General features: G+C 42.5%; 1 protein-coding gene across 2 annotated transcripts in view; it reads right to left on the bottom strand.

Moving 5' to 3' along the window:
- Positions 1-1,030: 1,030 nt before the first annotated feature.
- Positions 1,031-21,094, bottom strand: part of TXNRD2 (thioredoxin reductase 2) — a 56,886-nt gene continuing 36,822 nt past the window's right edge. Inside the window, exons 12-18 of one of the 2 annotated variants that reach the window (XM_034791674.1) lie at positions 17,496-17,632; positions 11,421-11,516; positions 11,067-11,159; positions 9,099-9,170; positions 6,862-6,959; positions 5,642-5,732; positions 3,896-3,955 (exon numbers count right to left, since the gene is read on the bottom strand). In XM_034791674.1, coding sequence (XP_034647565.1) covers positions 3,896-3,955; positions 5,642-5,732; positions 6,862-6,959; positions 9,099-9,170; positions 11,067-11,159; positions 11,421-11,516; positions 17,496-17,632 — 647 coding nt within the window. Of the gene's footprint in view, positions 3,956-5,641; positions 5,733-6,861; positions 6,960-9,098; positions 9,171-11,066; positions 11,160-11,420; positions 11,517-17,495; positions 17,633-21,094 lie in introns of both variants that reach the window. The other variant, XM_034791673.1, reaches the window with a different exon arrangement.

Genomic DNA, 21,094 nt, shown 5'->3' with positions numbered 1-21,094 from the left:
TATATATATATATATATATATATATATATATATATATATATATATATATTTAATAGTGGTCCAGCAATCCTCAGACTTGTCTACTCCACTGTGTGGTTTGACAAACAAGCCATCATTAGCTGGCACCCCGAGAAGACAGCCTGACTGTGTGTATTCATTTAAACATACATTTTCACTTACACACACAGTAAATAATTTGCAGCATCTATCAGACTTTTCACTTGACATTAGTCAGGCTGATTTTATTACGAACGGCTATCCCTGGAGAGCACACAAGGAATCCACCAAGAAAATAATACCAATCCAAGTCGTTTTCAGTTACTCTGCCTCACTCTTGGTTCTGACACATCAGTGTTTTGTAGCTATGAACGTACATCAAGATTTACTTCAGTGGACAACACATTGTAGTCAATGAGGACCAGAGCCAGGATGCAATTTAAGATGCAAGATCAATTTTCATGGAGTCTATAAAAGCCCATATTGTGATTCTAAACTAGTGAAAATAAATTGTTGAAAACAAAAGGCGGCTCCATTAGATGGCTACTTTAGACAGTGATGATGTGGATTAATTTCACACCCTACATAAAATCTTGGACACTTTCCCACCAGATCTCTCTACTGGTTGCAGTACAGCAAGTTGTTTTTTTCCATTGGCAGTCTCATGATAGAAGTGAAATTAACTCATCTCACCTCCTGGGCCTCTCTTTAACCGCACATAATGCACATAAACTCCACAGGGAGGACTGAATACAACAGCAACATGGCCGAACCAGTGGGTGCCTGAGTAATGCATGCAAAGGAAATGAGCAATGCCACAATGCAACGCAGAGATCATTAGAAATGCTCACACACACCTTATAACCAACTGAGGGCTGTTTCTCCTAGCAAGAGCTCTGAAGACCGAAATGCTCTAGGTGAAGCAGGTCATATGCCCCAGCAGCTGAGAAAGATCAAATAGGTTTTGCTCTGAAAGGCTCAATATTTAAATCAACTAAAATATTTTGAAAGAGTTTTAAAGTTTCCTGTATGCTTTTTTTTTTTGTTAATTGCTCAAAAATGTACAGAGGTGTTTTGGCTCCAATATTATATTTCCGCAGGATGTCCTCTCTTAGCAAGGGAGATAGGGAGGTTTTGACTATGCGTGTGTGAACATGACACTTTCAAAACATTTTTTTATGAAGGGAGTAGCAACAAAAAGGCAGCACACCAAATACATTTCCGTTCCCAAAATGTTTCCTTTCACCTGCAAGTCCATAGACTTGGTCTTAGTGCTGAATCAAACAAATCAACAGAGGATGAGAAATGCAGAATGCTATAATCATTAGGCAACAGCGTTTGATTGAACCCCTCCTCTCTTTTATGGACTATGCAATACAAATCCTGGTTTGAATGTGCTACTCTAAAATCTGTAATGTTAGGAGCCACAGATCTGGGAAGCAACTTATCCATAATTTGTGTGTATGTTTTTTTTTTTTTTTTAGGAAAAGCCGCAATACCTGTAAATTGTACCTTGAAATTCTAGCCTCGTGAAACCAACTTAGAAATACTGTAACCCATCATATACAGCTTTTACTTTTATGTTTCTTGAATAGCAGTAGGAAACCTATTTGCTCTTTCTGCACTGCTAGGGTATATTATCTGCTTCACCTACAGTATCAAGACTTAATACTTTTATAACACATTTAAGATTTACAGTGTCAAACTTTGGAAATGAGGCACTTAGAACCAGTATAGGGCTGTGGGGTTTTGTTTTGTTTTTAAAGTCAGATCCCTGAAAGGAATTTATTGTAATACCACCTTGATGGCGTGTTGATAAGTACTATTACATTTGTTTTGATAATGTCTGCTGAAGCTTCAGAGTTTTTCAATAGCTTCTGGGGCATGTGCTGTACAATTCTGGTGGCAAGATATGTTTTAAACTTAAATTAAATCCACCACTTATCTATAGTGTAACTCTCAGTGAAATAGTAAGCAATCAATGTCTTAAAATGGACAGTCTAAGAAAAAAGTGTCAAAGATGTGCATAGTCAGCAAACGGATCTTAAGAACTTTGAAATTAACAGCCTAGGATGGCTAGGAAACTGTCAAAACTCATTTGCAAAAATACTGTTGTTTAAAATACAGCATGAAAGACTGATTTTTATTGTGTCTTTCTAAAGAATTGTAACTAACCCCTCCCCTTCCCACATGCACTGTTTTAACGGGTCGTGAGTAAATATGTGATTGCACTTCTCGAAATACAGTATTAGCCATAAATTGCTACTTCAAATGAAATTCTGAGGGCTTGGGATTTTTGTTTTGCCTTTGTCAGGCTACCTATTTAACAGTATTTGGCAATAGCGGCTGTGCTATTTGATTTCTATCTTGTTTTTATATTGCTACATGTTAGTCAGGATCTCCCCCTTCTGGCCAATATGAATAAGAAGCAGCTCACACTAGGTGAATGCTTTCTTCCTCCAGGAAGTTTGGGCAATACGCTGAAAGAACAGTTTGCAGACTGGTATCTTAAAGGTGAGCTCTGAACAGGTACATCTCCTTTCTGGTTTTATTTTTAATATAATGCAGTTCAGATCCCAACTACCGAAAATTAATTGTGAGAGTTACAGGAGTTTTAGTTTATCAATGAAAATCTATTTTTAAAAAAGCACAGATCAGATACACCACGCTCCAATTCATGTCAAATATTTGAGCTATATGAACAGTACACACAGCTTTCTATGTTCAATTCCAATTTTCAGTATTGCTTGCTATTTGGCACTGGAGCAGTAAGTTGTGTGATCTGCCAATTCAATCTGAGCTGAAATTAATTGGCAATTTGAAAAATGTGCAGGGAAGTTTTCACCAACCCCAAGTTCTTTCTGTAAGTGTTTAAATGGCAAAATGTCCTCATTGCTAAAGGAATTCTATGAGCTTCCACAACGACACACACTGCCTATGCCAACAGTGAACTCACCCACTAGTGTAACAACTCTAATGGTCACTTTATATTCTCCTCTATTACCAATTCCTGTACATGGTACATTTCCCTGAAACACTGAAGACTGCTTACCTACTGCTATATGCTCTGGGATCTGTTTCCTGTCAATGAGCCTTGACTTTGAACTCTTGTGATTACCACCAGCAGGGAGCCGTCTTGCCAGAGCGGAGAAGGAATTATTGCCCGTGTTCTCTACTCACTATCTGAGACCCTGGTTCAGTTCAGTGAGATTTGGACATCATTCCTCAGGGATGAATTCTTGGGGGAGGTCAGTAGCTAGGTGTTCTATTGGGAAAACCCTGGCTACGGAAGTCACGCATACACTGTCAGAGAGCTCCAAATATTTGGCATCTACTTCACCTCTGTTTGACAATGCATTTCTCTGAGAGATGACATCCAAGTGGGATTAATTTGCTAGTGGGTGGGAATGGTTAGTAGTGTGATGGCCACTGTTCCTGTAACAAAGTGATATCCATTTAAGTTTTACATAGCTTTAGATACCAAGTGATGGGCAAGAAACACATTTTGATGTACAGAAAATGATGATTTTCTCTAGCTCCCAGCAAGACAAAGGACACAGGCACTTCAGAAGTGATGCTTTTTGACATAAACCCTATTTCCCTGAAGGTTAAGTACTGTGTTGATTTTAAAGATGTGTGGGGGCAGTTCTTTAGGTAGGTACAGTATGGCTAGGACTGTAAAATTCACTTTTTGTTGTCTACTGAAGGAGTGATACCTAAGAAACCTTGAGCTGCAGGACTACGATTACCAAAACTGTGTCAGTTCAGAATGCTCTTTTTCCTTCTCAATTTTACTGTGTGCTTTTAACTTCTGTCCAGGGATTGGACTTAACCTCAGCAACCAGTGACCTTTGCATCCAAACCAGAGCGCTTTGTGATACGTAACTTGGTTACTTCCTCAGCACAGGTAGGGTGAATGCCAACTGTCTTCATCATCTGTGCATACGTAGCCCCACATCTACCAAAAAGGAAATGAAGAAAACAAAGTCATACTCTGTGCACATAACACATCTGTAATGGCACAAAGCATCAGACTGGGTTTACCTTATTTTCTTTTTCTAGAGTAATAGCCAGTGGAGAAGTTGCATTTGAAGCTATTGTCCAAAAAGCAAAGCAGAGACAATTACCAACACAACCATAGTCTATGAAGGTACTTACATGGTAACCATTCAAAGATTTCCCTTCACAGCATTGTGAGGTAGGGAAGGATTATTATTCTCATTTTTATAGATGAAGAGTTGAGGTACAGAGAGATTAACTCATGTGCTCAAGGTCACATAGCGAGTGTGGTAAAGCAAGGACCTAAATCCAGATCTCATGAGTCACAGTCCAGTTTCTTAATTACAAGACCATCCTTTCAGGTATTAAAACATTTGCACATGGACATCAGGTTTTCCTACTGGTAGACATGTAGGAAAAAAATCAGTTTGGATTGCAGGCAAAAATCAACTGGAAGAGAGATGAATACTAGACTGCCCTCTCAGGATATCAGAGGGTGTATAGTGCTTACACTTGCAATTTCCTATAAGGCAAACAAGAGAAAACTTCTCCAAAAGGTACATAACGTGAATCCAGGATTTCCACTTCTGCACTTACCAATCCTACTTGCTTAATTCCTTCAGTCTTCTAATCACAAGAGGCTTAGACCTAGATGACTTTTAAGGGTTTGTCTACACTGCAGCTAGGAGTGGGCCTCCCAGCCTGGGTACAAAGACTCACGCTAGCTCTGTGCGAGCTAGCACACTAAAATAGCAGTGTGGATGCTGCGGAGCAGACAGCAGCTCAGGCTTGCCACCTGAGTTCAGACCAAGGGGGTTGGGTGGGCTTGAACTTGGACGCCTAGCCTGACCTGCCATGTCCACACTGCAATTTTTAGCACGATAGCATGAGCAAAACTAGTGCCAGTCTGTCTTTCCATGCTGAGAGGAACACTCCCAGCTGCAGTGTAGTCAGACCTAAAATGTGCCACTATTCCTATCAGGTCATTTTCTGAGAATGCTGCAACATAAAGGTCTAAATTTAAGTATCAGAGGGGTAGCCGTGTTAGTCTGAATCTGTAAAAAGCAACAGAGGGTCCTGTGGCACCTTTAAGACTAACAGAAGTATTGGGAGCATAAGCTTTCGTGGGTAAGAACCTCACTTCTTCAGATGCAAGTAATGGAAATCTCCAGACTAAATTTAAGAATCATTTCAGGCTGGAAAAATTAGATGCATGAGAAAAGAGGAAGAAGTCTTTACTAGTATCTCGTATGCATCTGAGAATCCCTGTAGGATAAAAATCAGCACAGACCACACATTACCAGAGCACAGATTATTTTGGCAGGGGACAGCCTTTTAAATGGGGGCTAAAATAAGAGCTAATATTTGACACAGTGAAATGGCAGTTCAGACTTACTATGCCTGTATTGTACATTATAAACCCAAGACTTGTGAAATACAACAGTTTACCAACACCAAGATTTGACCTTCTGAAAATCTGTTACTGTGGCTAGAGGCAAAGTAGAAAAGTGCTCCAGTTTCATATACTTCCTTTGCATTGGTTATTTTGGATAAAACTTCAAAACGATGACCTCCTAAAAAATGCAATATGTAATTTCTACCACTGGCAACTAATGAACTACACACATGTTGGAAATATGCATACTTGGGGTATATGGCAGTCAACGATTTCCAAGATATTCCTCACATGATACTTGTGGTCCTGCTGCCTTGGTCCTTTCTGCTTTTCATTTATGCTAATCACGCAGAAGTAAAAGTCAACAATGCCATAATAACATGGTGATGACATAATAACATGGTGATGACATTTAGGACAACTAGCTGACATTATCCGTAGGAAAAAGTTTCTCAGGGACCAGAGTTTGCCTTCTTCATAAAATAGTATGGCGTTCAGAACGATACATTTAATCATTATAATAAACACCTCTGAAGATGAAAGTCAATGACAAAAGGAGGAATTAAAAAAGCATTAGGGCACATCTGGGACCTAGTGGTGATGTTCTGCACTTATAGAGAGGACCCAGGATCGTTCCTCAAGTTAGGAGTGAAAGGAAGGCAGGGGACTCAACCCAAGAGGAGAAAGTGCCTCAGTATCAATGAAAACAAACTCTCATACTACATCAGACCGATGGTTCGCCTAGTCCAGTGTCCTGTCTGTCTCAGTGACTGGTACCAAACATTACAGAAGGTGTAAAACCTCCATATAATGGGAAATTATGAAATAACTCCCCCCACATAGGAGAAGCTTCTTCCTCACCTTCTCGCTTAGCAGTTGGCTTATGCCCTGAAGCATAACAGCTCATATAGGGCTCCAGGCAATGAAAGAGTTGTCTAGTCTCATTTAAGTCAGATGGTGGCTAGACTTGAATCAGGATCCGCAAGGTGGCACATTAAAGGGTAGAGAAATGGGTAGAGATCCTTAGGAGACCCGACTGGTATATGGAGGCCTCTTATGGACAACACATCAAAGTGAACTTTTTTTAAAAAAAGAAAAGGCTTGTGCAGGTTTATAAAACCATTTCCTGCCTTGTGGGTGGAATGCCGGGAAAGGCATCTCTGTCAGTCTTTGAAGAAACCCAACTTAATAGGTGAACACTCAAGTTGACTTTTTGTTCTAACAATGTCTGGCAAATCATACACTTTGCCTCAGTTCTTCCTTAACTATACCCATTATTTCTTTAACTAAACCCAGTATGTCGTAACAAAGAACTACAGTGTTTTAGTGAAAATATGTGTAATACTACATAAAAGTAACATAAAACATCGATTCTTTATAGTGTTGCCAAAATTCAGCCGATATCTTTTATAATCTTATAATAACCTAAAAAGCAGGCTTTAAAAGTAGAGACATTCTTTTGTACTTACTTTATTCCAAGAGCAAATCCTTGAATCACTTCACCTGCATTTGGTCCAATGAAATGAAGGCCAAGGATCCGCTGCTCTTTTTTCCGCAGGCATACCATCTGAATGCAAAACATCACCGAGAGCTTTTCTTAGAAAGGGCATGAAGCTGGGCTAAATGCAACTAGTCTTCCCCAAGGCACCAGATCAGCCGCCTATCCCTATGGAGCAAAGCATTTAAGCACTGCTTAAATCCCACTGACTTCACTGGGATTTATGCATGGGCTTAAATGATTTGCTGAATTGAGGTTTTAATCTACATTCCCAACACTTCAGGCTTCTCTGTGGCACATCCTGCAGACTTTAGTGAGCCATTAGTAAACAATGATTTAAAGTAAGTGACATGCTTTGTGGTTTATCATTTGGATGACATCCTACAAATGTCCTTGGTGCTCCAATACCCATCCTAACCTCATTTTGACCCAGACTGGCCAAGTTAGCACTTCTCTGATTGAGATATAGGCTGGTCACATGGGAATTCTTGGCAGCTGATTAGCTGAACTTCCAAAGATGGTCACCATTGACCACAGGTCATCCCGTGCCATTATAATTCAACCAAAGAACATTTATGGCAGCCTGTCTGGCTAGGTACATTTACTATATACGCAAAGTGACTTTTTTTAAGTTAGTCAAGCCCAGGAAGGAGCCAAGAGTGTTGAATCTGCTGTGGGCAATTAGAGTGTGGAGGCCTGACTCACTGAATGCTCACCTGTGTTCCAGAACAACACTGGAAAGTGGATTATACAGGACAGCATCTGAGCACTTTCACTCTAAGAACACTGACAATCTCCCTATGTAGCTGAGCATCTGTATCAGGCACTGAATCGCCACTGGTCCAAAAGCCTCTGTACACAGGTCAGCCTGGCCTGTTAAAGGCTGCATAGGGACTGTGGATTCATTCATCACCACTGTATAACAGCAGTACTCCTGATAAGACATTGCTTAATATTGGAAAGATTGTAAACAACAAAAAACCCCACACAGAGGCTCAACGTCAACTGCAAGTTTAATGTTTATTCACTTGTTCTGTGAGAGAGTTTAATAAGCATTATCTGCAGAGTGACTCTCAGCAGATATTATATCACTGCCATCTTGTCCTCAAATACTGCACTACCATTACCTCTATCTAAATGTAAAGGTTGAGGAGAAGTAATGACACTTCAATTCTTATGCTGGATGGGACACGGATAAAAGCAACCTGTTTTTGCAAGTTGCATTTGACAAAATGTATACAGGGAAATCCCTTCAACTATCAGTATCTGGCATATTCTAGGCATAGGATGTTAGCAGCATAATACTTTGACATGGACCTGTTAGGTCAATACATTCATCCCACTGCAAAGGCAGAAGTTAGTCCCCCCTGCCATAAAACGTACCAGTTATTCCACTGATACTATGCTTCACGCTAGCCAAGCTTCTTTGCGCCAGTCAAGTGGGCCTGCAAACCTTCTTACAATCAGAGGCCTTGGCTACACTTGGGGATTCACAGTGCTGCCGTGGCAGCGCTGTGAAGCGTGAGTGTAGTCGTGCCGCCAGCGCTGCGAGAACTCTCTTGCAGCGCTGCAAGTACTCCACCTCTCTGAGGGGAATAGCTTGCAGCGCTGCGAGCGAGCGTGCAGCGCTGCAGGCACTGATTACACTGGCGCTTTACAGCGCTGCACTCGGGGGGAGGGGGCGTTTTCACACCCCTGAGCGCAACAAGTTGCAGCGCTGTACAGCGCCAGTGTAGCCAAGGCCAGAATAAATGAACTGTTCCAAAAACTGAGATTTGCTTCAGGTCTGAAGCTCTGGTGTAAAACAGGGAGGCCTTTGTGGCTTGTTTTAGAAGGACAAATGGGACGACAATTCAAAGATTACATTTAGCTGATGAAGAACTGCCTCCCTTGTCTTAAAGAAAAAAGAAGGCACAATAAAATCCTGATCGGAATAAATATTCAGAAATTCCCTAAGAACTGAACGTTTTGTCTCTGGACCGCTCTATCAGCAGTGAGAACTGCTAACTCATTAACATTCGTCAAGTGCTTTGAAGATGTAAAGTGTTGTGTGAGACTATGGCTAGGGAAAAAAGGCTGTTGATTGGGAAAAGAACCAATCAATTTTGAGAAAGTTATTCTGCAATCTGACAAATGCTTCTTGTTCTTAAGGCAAAATATAGACCATATCACTTGTTTTAATAAAAGTTAAAAGTTCTGAACACTTACTTTTATGTAACACTGAGCTGCATCTCTTTCAGCCACTGTAAATTCCAAAGGTTTATAATATGCATGGTATACCTGATTGGGAAATATGAGTATTAAGATTCCTTGTTAGACTATCAGAGGGGTAGCCGTGTTAATCTGTATCCACAAAAACAATGAGGAGTCCGGTGGCACCTTAAAGACTAACAGGTTTATTTTGGCTTAAGCTTTCGTGAGCAAAAAACCCAACTACTTCAGATGCACGGAGTGAAAATACAGATATAGGCATAAATATAAATTGGCACATGAAGAGAAGGGAGTTACCTTACAAGTGGAGAACCAATGTTGAAGGCCAATTTAGGGGTGGATGTGGTCCACTCCCAAAATTTGATGAGGAGGTGTCAATACCAAGAGAGGGAAAATTGCTTTTGTAGTGAGCCAGCCACTCCCAGTCCCTATTCAAGCCCAAATTGATGGTGTTAAGTTTGCAAATGAATTGTAGCTCAGCTGTTTAATTCTATAACTACCAGACATATGACATGACATCATCATGATTATTATTATTGTACACAATTGCTAGTATCCACTAGTGCTGTATTAACAGACAAATAGACCACGATGGGTTTTTATAACAGCATTAATTAGTGGGCTAGATTTCTTTTTAAAGCTTACAAGATATGCAGTTACTGTGATTAAAAAGTACACATGGAAAACAAGACCAAGAGCAGAAAACATCTTTTTCACAGAAAGCTCAGCTATTTATACAGGATTAAAAAAAAAAAAAAAAAAAAAGTCAGATTACTCATTTCTAGTATCCTGAATTCAAAGTAATCATCTAACCTTAATTTGATTCAGACCTCTTTTGACCAAAAGGTTAGGGAATTCCTAAATTTTTGAGCATATGAAAAACTGTAAGCTCTCCATATCTGTACTCATGTACTGCAGGGGAAATTGAAAGGGTCATTTTTCCAGAATGTCTAATAAACATTGGTTATTTTTTAGCTGTTAATTTTGCCTGAGGTTCCAATTTAAGCCAACCAATCTCTTTCTTGCAGTATAATAAGGTTCACCTATACCCATAGCTAAGCCAAATGCTGTATGCAAAAATCAACTGCTTGGAAAGAACAATTGCTTTGTGGCCATTTATGGTCCTTCGGGTGGTGTTAAGACCCAGAAAGCAATGAATTACAGTAGAAGTGATAAAAGCACGAAAGCCTAATGCTCATTTCAAAGCATAAATTGAATATCAAGGTAACCAAGAATGTATCAGTAACTGACTGCACATGAACTAGGGAGCTGCCAATTATTGCAGTTTCCATTTCCACGATATAAAGCGTTACCCCAGATGACTTTTCTCTGAAGACTCAATAAAGAGATCCCAGCATTTCTTTTGCAAAGTGGCTAACTGGTATCTGGATTTGTTATAACAGTGCAGCAGCTGAACAGAAACAATGATTCTGAACTTCCTCACCAGCAGTGGTGCTTTGCAACTCACACGCAACGCACCCTGGCTTGCGTGGATGTGAATGTATTCCTGAAGCAATTTTATTCATCAGCGTGCAGTGCATAAGTATACCAGACCAGTGTATTTTCAATCAAACAAATGGAACTACAGTATAACCCTGTTTACCTGAAAGTTCTAGGGGACATCAGAAACCTTTAGGTGAATAAGGCAGCTGGGGAGCTAATTTTGAAGACTCCAACGGGATGTAGCAGTTTCATTTAATGACGGCTGTACCTTATAACTCATTAAAATAGTAATTCAGTCTCCCCAGTCACTTGTTACACCACCTGCTTTTGAAATTGAGGTCCTTGGTGTCTCTCGAGCAGTTACGTTCAATCTTCCTAACCATGTGGAGTAGTGGCTTGGGGATGTAGACCAATGGCTGTACAAAAATCACTTTTACATATTACCATAGTTTCCACAGGGAAAAGTTCCCATCTCTCCATGCTGAAACTAAGTCCTAGTTACACAATTGAAAATTTTCATACCTCTATGTTATCCAGTCCATAATGTTCCACTGCCTTTTCTTCTGACAGTCCTACACAACCGTATTCCAGAGGAGTGAAAACTGTAGTGGGTACCTGGCACATCATAAAACAACCCCATATGTTACTGTCGAACCATATGATGAAAGACACTCGCTAGGCATTTAGCAGCTACAAAAATAGGTGATTTGATGGGGAGACTTTTGCAACAGCGAGAAGAGTTCTAGTTTCAGTGCACCCAATCTGAAAAGCTGGATCCCAAATTACAAAAAATGATTGTCATCTATTTAGTAGCGTGTTGGGTTTTGTTTTTAACCATTATAAATAATACTGAAAAAAAAAAAAGTAACAACTCACATTGTCATAATCCATCAGTTCTGAAGACTGGCCAAACAGACGTTGAGCCAGCAGCTTTCCTGCAGCTATCGCTGTAGGCGTCAGTTCAGGGCGCCCCTGAGAAGAGATTAAAAAAAAAGTTTGCTTTGGCCAGAAGTCATGGTTTTCCTCAGTGATGGCAGCTAGAGAGGTGCAAGAGTTTGCGATCCCAACCCAGCAGTCTGAAGTCAAAACATAGCAGTGAATACCCAAGGATTTATCCCATCTAGGATGAGGTTGTGTTAGAACATGTGAGCTAACAAGTCCCAACAACACACCTTTAGGTTCTAGTCAAGACAAGCCCCAAGAGTCCATCCAAGGTCAAGGAATCCATGAAGGGAAAGGGACAGGGACAGGAAAAAGTCTGCCTGGGGTGGAAAAGAGATCAAGAAGCTAAGTGGAGAAATGATGTGAGGAAGTGAAGAGGTAGTAGCTGGAAGATTTTTTGTGAAGTAGCACTGATGTTTTATAAAGGACCATGGCTGGTGGATTTAGGCACAATCTAGATGTCATACTTCTCAGATTCACTCAAAGCCATTAGGTGGCTGCCCCAATACTTTTGCAATCTAACTCTGTTTCCTTCCTGGTATTCCCAACTAGCCACTACCTTAGAAACGGGATTCAGCAAATATCAAAACCAAGATTTCCCACTCTACCCACCCAAGCTTTTCAAACTTTTATTGACTATTGTAAAACATTTGGGGCATCTAATGACACTTTGATTAATTCCCACCTCCCAGCTTATCCATAAGATTTCTATGTATATATTAGTAACTGTGAATCACTTCTGCACACATGCGCATATCAGCTGAACTGCAAATTTTCTTGTAGTTTTCCTTGTCTCCTTCACCATCCATTGCACCACCTTTATACTTGGATTCTCCATGTTAATACTCACTGAGTAGTGAGGGAGTCACAGACTTCCATATCAAAAGTCAAATCCAAACAATTTAGTATTGTAAGCACTTATGTATACTGTACCTGATGCACATGCTTTATACGTTAATGAAAACTAGCCTATTTTTCTCCCCAACCCATGACAAATCATGGAACTGCAAACCCATGCTTTTTTTGTTTTTTAAAAAAATCCATCAAATAATGTTTTTTCAAACATAGCATTTTCGCTTCCAAGATCTGTAAATGTCATTTACCAGATGAAGTTTGCCATTTGTTTTTTCTTACACACATATGCCTGAAAAACGTCTGCCAATCATTTCTGTAGCAGGAAATACAGATGTTGTTTTGGCATTCCAGAAATGAATAGAAGATTGGAACGAGAGATAAAATTGTGAAAGCACTGCCATGCATTCCACAAAACCCAACTAATTACTAAAACATCCATGCAGATAAAGCACAATTTCTCATAAAACAACAGCTTTAAGACGTTCCCTGGTAAATATTTGAAGTCAACACTCACTTTGCAGTCATGAGTACAACTACTCAGTTGATTATCATTGATTTGAATTGTTCATAAGAATCCTTTCAACATATTACACATTTAAGGCCTCCTAGGAGAATTTTACAAGCTTTGAAGTGCTGTATATTTGTTCTGACATGACTCATTTTTTTGGTCTTATTTCTATTCAGAACACCCTATCAAAGCAACATACTGTACCTTCCACCAGGTTACAGTTGCTACAACACCCTTTGAAAAAGGTGGATTTACAGTGGCTCCCACGTATGTTAAACATCATTATAACAACACTTCTCCGTAGCATGTAGTATATGCTTCTTCGGTAAGAATGATATAGGAGAGAGGATTTTAAACAAGCATAAAATTTATACCAGACTTGCAAAACTGTCACATATATTTGCCAACTCAGACATAAAAATCTACCACCTCAACCCCTCTCATGATTACTGATAACGAAGAAACTAATGAGATTTCACTTGTCAGTTAAAAAAAAACCCAAACAAAACCACTATTCACTGAAAGGGTTCTGAGACCTTTTCAAGAGCACTGGATGCACCCCTGGGAAGTTTATACAAGTGAATAGTTCAGATGAATTTAGGGTCTAATTTTCCAAACCAGAGCACAACCATGCACACACAATTCCACATTTGCACCAGCCAGGTACGTCTCTTAAAAGTGACAATACTCATTCTGAATAGGTGAGTGGGGCTTAAATTGTGAATAAACCTCTCCATTGAACTCTTAATATTTAGCAGCAAGTTAGTGTCTATGCAACAAGAGTTTGGGAAATGGGGGCCGAGAATGACTTTTAAGAGATAACAGCTGTCAAATGCGCCCTGCATCTCAAAGGACCCTAATGCATGTCACAAACTGTATACTTGGAGTGCCACTGAAATGCTGCCAACTACGTTTGGGGGGAGCAGACTGGTGGAAAACCAGTGTGCAAGACCTTGTACAAAAGCAGAGAGAGGGGCAATGCTGGCCAAGGACCCTGTGGCAAACCCTACCTTTATGGGTAGGATGGCGGGCGGGGGGATCACCGATGTTCACATACAGCAAGAAGGACTTTGGCAGGGCTTTTTCCCTTCTTTTAAAAGGTCTTATCCAAAGGATACACACACACACTAAAATACATGGTTCTCAGTATATGCTGAAGGGCTGAGCTGACCCGGCTGTGATGTGAACCAATGGTTTTAGAGTGCATGGGGATTTCAAACCTGATATTTGATCTGCTAGAGAAATTCAATTAAGTTGGGAGTTTCACTTTACTGTCAGCTCGCTGAGCCAACAGCATTGCCAGTTTTCAATGATCTAAATGAATCCTTTAACAAACACTTTGGTATTCACGTAAAATGATTATATCACTTAATTCAACCACAGAAACGCACTTCAACATTGGATGAAATTCTCTGGCCTGCATTATGCAGGAGATCAGACTAAATGATCATAATGGTCCCTTCTGGCTTTAAATTCTATGACTCTGTGAACAACATACCCTCTTATGTCTTGGGTTATAGGGAGCTACTTAAATCAGGGGTGGCCAACCTGAGCCTGAGAAGGAGCCAGAATTTACCCATGTACATTGCCAAAGAGCCACAGTAATACATCAGCAACCCCCCCCAATCAGCTCCTCCCGCCCCCACTACCAGCGCCTCCCGCCCACTGGCAGCCCCGCCAATCAGCACCTCCCCCTCTCTCCCCGCACTTCCCAATCAGTTGTTTCTTGGCGTATAGGAGGCTCGGAGGGAGAGGAGCGAGGGCATAGCAGGCTCTGGGGAGCGGGTGGGAGGGGGTGGAGTGGGGGCAGGGCCTGTGGCAGAATCAGAGGTTGAGCAGTGAGCAGCCCCTGGCACATTGGAAAGTTGACACCTGGAGCTCCAGCCCCGGAGTCGGTGCCTATACAAGGAGCCACATATTAACTTCTGAAGAGCCGCATGTGGCTCCGGAGCCACAGGTTGGCCATCCCTGTACTTAAATGAAAGCACTGAGATTGTATAGAGAGGTACATAAATTTGAGCTTAACTGAGCATATCTGGAGAGCACTGATTAAACTCCCAGAGTGCTCATCCCAAAGTGGGCTTGGCGCAGTGTAAAAATGAGAATATCAGTGTTAATTCAGAGTCCCTACACTGAGGAGCTTACAACCTAAATGAGACACACAGCATCAGAACAGGAAAAGGAGAGACAAGAGAGAACATGAGTCACAGTAGAACATGAATGAAGCTTTTAAGTGCTGACATTTTTGAACAGTGAGACTAAGGTAGAGGAAAAGGGGGGAAGCACCCAGCCCAGCAGGGAAAGTCACATGGGAAAGAAACAATGTGTGGAAGGGGAGCGAAGCAGAGAGAGCTGAAGTGGTTGCCCAAGATCATACTGGAGATCAGCAGCAGCATCGTGAACAGAACCCAGTCTCTTGAGTCCCAGTCCAGTGCTCTACCCCACTGCCTCTAGCTTCTGAATTGGAGAGATTCAAGAGAAGAAAGGTTAAAACCACAGAGTTTAAGGCCAGAAGGGATCACCCGATCATTTAGTCTGACCTCCGGCATATCGCAGACAATCAATACCACCCGGCCACCCACCCACGAAACCCAACAACCAAAAGTAGACCAAAGTATTACACAGCCCTCAGGAGACTAAACTATTGTGTGCCACAGGCAGTGAATAGGAGGGAGCAATGGCAGGGAATTAATTAAGTGAGATATACCCAGATGATCCTGGCAAGCAAGTTGCTCATCATGCTGCAAAGGAAGGCGATCCCCCTCGCACCCTAGTCAATGCCAAGCTGACCTGGAAGAAAATTCTTTCCCAGCCCTATCCTGAGCATCTGAACAAGAACCAGCCAGCTAAGAGAGAGAACTCTCAGTACCACCTCAGAGCACAAGCACATCCCGTCCAGTGTCCCATCTCCAGCTGTGGCCATCTCTGATGGTTCAGAGGAAGGAGGCCAAAACCCCCCAACCCAGAATACATTTGGAGTGTGTGTGGGGGGGGAGGGAGGAGGGGAATCAGGAGGTCAGGAGAGACAACTATGGCATGAACCAGGGATTTGACAGAGGTACTGAGTGGAAGGGTAAACTTCTAGAGATTTCACAGAGGGAGAACTGATAAGATATGGTGAGAGTCTGGGTGTGAGAAATCAAAGATAGACTCACACCTTTAGGGGGTTGAGTGGTGGGGAAGGATAGTGAAGTTGTCAACAATGATGGAGGGGGGAGGGTTTAGGAGGAAAGGAGTAGTTCAGTTTTGACAGTTTAAAGGAAGTAACAGGTCATCCCAGAGAAGACATCAGAGAGAGACAAACAGGAAGAGATGTGAGCTTAGATGGAGGGGAGGAGGTCAAAGGTGGAGAGGTAGATTTATGAGGTGTGTGTCTGGTTCCAGAGTCCTAGATAGGAATGTGGACGACTATCCTCAGGACATTATGTAACCTACCATACCTCTTGGAAGAGTTGGGACAACTGTATTGTTTAAATGTGGCAGAATCACGAATCGTTTAAAGATCTTTCAATTTATACTGTATATACCCCTTGGATGTCATCACAGTATTTAAAGCTTTTTGAAAAAAAAAGATGACTCAAGTATATAAGGACCAATCCCGAAAAGCACTGATGCACTCAACTGCCACTAACTTCAGTGGTAGCGGAGGGAACGCTGTACCTTGCAAGACCAGGCCCATATATTACACGTATTGTCTATCTCAAATATTTATAAGATGTGCTTTGGGAATCAAAGCAATCTGATTTACTGGCAAGCGTACTTGCTATAACTGTAAGGCTTACAATGCAGACATACACAATTATACATTTTACAAAGACAACTCATTTCTAGATGCTCCGTTTATCCTGGACACTCTGAGTCTTTACGTGACTGAAAACATCTGGCCTTGTGCCTCAAAGTACACTCTGGCAGGTGCAAGAAACTGTTGTCAGAGCATATTTTGTAGATTATTATTAGAATTGAGTTAATGCTGCAAGAATCTGTGACTATTTGTTTTGCTCATTTTGTTTTACTAATTACTGAATGAGCTTCAAGAATACTTGTTCCCCTTTTATGTTCTCTTGTCATAAGCTTCTGAGCAATTGAGTTTTGCTTGGCATAAATGTTCAGAGAAGCAGAATCACATGCAAATATTGGGGACAATCAAATTTTAAAATTCGCAGATACGGATTCTTGTCCCAGAAGCATTCCCTATCAGAGAAGAGAAAGTGTCATGTGACCAATCACAATTAATAATAAAACTCAATAAAAAAATCAAATATTCACTGAAATTTTCACTGTCATTCCAGAGAGAGATTGAGAATTATTCATTCAGCTCTAGTAGTCATGTATATTTTAACTCAACATTCAGGGACTGCATGAAGACATTATTTGAAGGGATAAAACAATATTAAAGATATTCTTATTAACTTCTACCTGGTAATGCATTTCCTGATCATCATCAGCAATAATCTAATACAGAGATACTTCACAAGATTTTGGTCAAGGAAATGACTGGTCCAGGTGGCTGGTGTAACATTGTAAAAGTGAAAAAGACCAAAACACTGTATATATGCTAGAGCATGATGACATCTGGTCACTAGTTATAAGTCAGGAACAAAGTTAGGCTTCCTGTTATTGTAGAATAGTTTATGTAGACATTGTACCTCTGTTATGTCTCCAATTGCATAAATGTGAGGAACAGAAGTAGCTTCGCTGGCATCAACAATGATCTTTCCAGTTTCAGAGTTAATTTTCACCCCAATTGTCTCCAAATTCAGAGTTTTAGTGTCAGGTGCTCGGCCTTAAGAAAAGAGAAACTTATGTTAAAAATATTTCTTCATCAGCTTTAATCTAAAAAACCCCTGTCATTCTCCATCAAAGGTATCCAAGAACTTGGTGCTGTTCAATAACCTAACAAGAAGGAAACCAAAAACGGTGTTGGACAGTAGTAAAGCTCTCAGTGGAAATTATTGACATGAATTTCTCTCTGTGAAAGGAAAATACCATTACAAGTACCTTAGTTTAGATCATTTTCAATAAAGTTATCCCATAACAAAATGGTAAGACCATTGCATTATATGCAGAATCCAGAAGGTTTAATGTTACATATTAAATGCGGTTATCAACACATTGTTTATAATTGAAGTGTCATCTTCTCTGAAAATTGCCTGAATGCTAAAGTGAAAGAACCCTTCACAATCCTATTCCTCCTCCATGCCCCCCCACCCCTTGACAATCATTTACCCTTTAATTTCTTTCGGTTTGGATAACAAAGAAAATCAGTGAAGTTAATGTCACTTTCAAGTTCTTAGTGATATAATGTTTGGGTCTCACATATTATATGCAAAAAGAAGAACAGGAGTACTTGTGGCACCTTAGGCCTTGTCTACACTACGAGAGTAGTTCGATTTTACTTAAATCGAATATTTGGAATCGATATTGCAAAGTCGAACGTGTGTGTCCACACTAAGGACAGTAATTCGACTTTGTGAGTCCACACTAACGGGGAAAGCGTCGACATTGGAAGCGGTGCACTGAGGGCAGCTATCCCACAGTTCCCGGAGTCCCCGCCGCCCATTGGAATTCTGGGTGGAGCCGCAAATGCCTTCTGGGTAAAAAAAAAAGGGGCCAGGGTGCTTTTGGGTAACTGTCGTCATCCGTCCATCACTCCCGCCCTCCCTCCCTCCCTGAAAGCGCCGGCGGGAAATCATTTCGCGCACTTTTCAAGTCATTGACAGCGCGGACGCCACAGCACTGTGAGCATGGAGCCCACTGCAACCATCGCTGCAGTTGTGGCCGCTCTCAACGCCTCGCAGCTTATCATACAGGTTGCCCTGAGGCAGATGCAGAAAAGTCAGGCGAGGAGGCTACGTCAACGCGGTGATGACCTGAAGTCTGAGAGTAGCACAGACCTCTCAGAAAGCAGGGGACCCAGCGCCGAGGACATCACGGTGGCAATGGGTCATGTTGATGCTGTGAAACGGCGATTCTGGGCACGGGAAACAAGCACTGAGTGGTGGGACCGCATAGTGCTGCAGGTCTGGGATGAATCACAGTGGCTGCGAAACTTCCGCATGCGGAAGGGAACTTTCCTTGAACTTTGTGAGTTGCTGTCCCCTGCCCTGAAGCGCAATGACACCCGGATGCGACCAGCCCTGACTGTCCAGAAGCGAGTGGCCATAGCCCTCTGGAAGCTTGCAACGCCTGACAGCTACCGGTCAGTCGCGAGCCAGTTTGGGGTGGGCAAATCTACCGTGGGGGTTGTTGTGATGCAAGTAGCCAAGGCAATCGTTGATGTACTGCTGCCAAAGGTAGTGACCCTGGGAAACTTGGAGGCGATCATAGATGGCTTCGCAGCGATGGGATTCCCAAACTGCGGTGGGGCCATAGATGGAACTCACATCCCTATCCTGGCACCGGACCACCAGGCCAGCCAGTACATTAACAGAAAGGGCTACTTTTCCATGGTGCTGCAAGCACTGGTGGACCACAGGGGACGTTTTACCAACATCAATGTCGGATGGCCGGGCAAGGTTCATGACGCTCGTGTTTTCAGGAACTCTGGTCTGTTTAGACGGCTGCAGCAAGGTATTTACTTCCCGGACCACAAAATAACTGTTGGGGATGTGGAGATGCCTATAGTCATCCTTGGGGACCCAGCCTACCCGCTAATGCCCTGGCTCATGAAGCCCTATACAGGTGCCCTGGACACTGAAAAAGAACTCTTCAACTACCGGCTGAGCAAGTGCAGAATGGTGGTGGAGTGTGCTTTTGGACGTCTCAAGGGGAGATGGAGAAGCTTGCTGACTCGCTGTGATCTCAGCGAAACCAATATCCCCATTGTTATAGCAGCTTGCTGTGTGCTCCACAATCTCTGTGAGAGCAAGGGGGAGACCTTTATGGCGGGGTGGGAGGTTGAGGAAATTAGCCTGGCTGCTGATTACTCACAGCCAGACAGCCGGGCGATTAGAAGAGACCAGCGGGAAGCGCTGTGCATCCGGGAGGCTTTGAAAGCAAAGTTCCTGAGTGAGCAGGGTAACCTGTGACTTTCTAATTTTGTGTACAGAGAAGCCTTCACCCCACTTCCAACACACGTTTCAAAATAAAAATAGTTCTACTTTGTTAAAGCACACCGTTTTCTTTAATACTGTTTTCGCGGGAATTTTTTAAAACTGGGACGCAGACTGTGGTGCGGAGCGGGTGTAGTGTAGTCGCGCGAATGCAGCTTCTAAACTCAAGGACTGACAGGCTCCGCTGCGGTGGGATGGTTCTTTCAACGGAGCCTGTCACCCCTCCTGATACGGACTGTGTGTATGGGGGGTCTATGTGAGTTTGTGGCAGGGGTGGGACGGTTACAGATCCCCTGCTGTGTGGCTCTGTGATCCTGCCTAAGGACCGCCGCTTAAGATCTCTAACTGCCCTCCCCTGACACAAAGTCACAGAGCAACCCACCCCCCACCACATAACATGAAAAGAACCTCCCAGACTAACCAGGGTAAGTAGTCACTGCATCACTGCACTATGTATGTGCCCTGCTGCTGTGCCTGCCCCCTACTATGTACCCTGCCAAAGGTGACTGTCCTGTCCAATTACCAACCCCCTTTCCCCCCCCTCCTCCAAAAGAACATGATGGAAACAGTAGTTAACAGAAACATATTTTTTATTATCAACTACACATGGGACTGGGAAGTGAAACTTGGACGGGGGCTTGTGTCAGGCGGGAAGGAAAGAACTTGTCAAACTTTGGGGAATGAGAGCCTTCTGCTGCTCGAGCTCTCTGCAGGGGTGGAGTGAGAGTTAGCAGGGACTCTGCCGCCTCTCCTTCTGTGCACTTTGGGTGAAGGGAGTATGGGACTTGGTGGCGGGGGAGGGCGGTTAGAGATGGACTGCAGCGGGGCTCTGTCCTCCTGCCTCCGTTCCTGCAGAACATCCACAAGGCGCCGGAGCGTGTCCGTTTGCTCCCTCAGTAGTCCAAGCAGGGTTTGAGTCGCCTGCTGGTCTTCCTGACGCCACCTCTCCTCCCGATCCATGTTGGCTTGGTGCATTTGGGACAAGTTCTCCCGCCACTGGGTCTGCTGTGCTGCCTGGGCTCGGGAGCAGGCTATAAGCTCTGAGAACATGTCCTCCCGTGTCCTCTTCTTCTTATGCCTAATCCTCCCTAGCCTCTGGGAGTGTGATGACAGGCTAGGTTGTGAGACAGTCGCAGATGGGGCTGTGGGAATGGGAAAAAGGGAGTGAATTCCTCAGAAAGATAAATGTAGTT

This window comes from Trachemys scripta, chromosome 15 (genome assembly GCF_013100865.1).
Source record: "Trachemys scripta elegans isolate TJP31775 chromosome 15, CAS_Tse_1.0, whole genome shotgun sequence".
Taxonomy (NCBI): Eukaryota; Metazoa; Chordata; order Testudines; family Emydidae; genus Trachemys; species Trachemys scripta.
The sequence above is the reverse complement of the archived record's forward strand: the minus strand, read 5'-3'. Positions and strand labels throughout refer to the sequence as shown.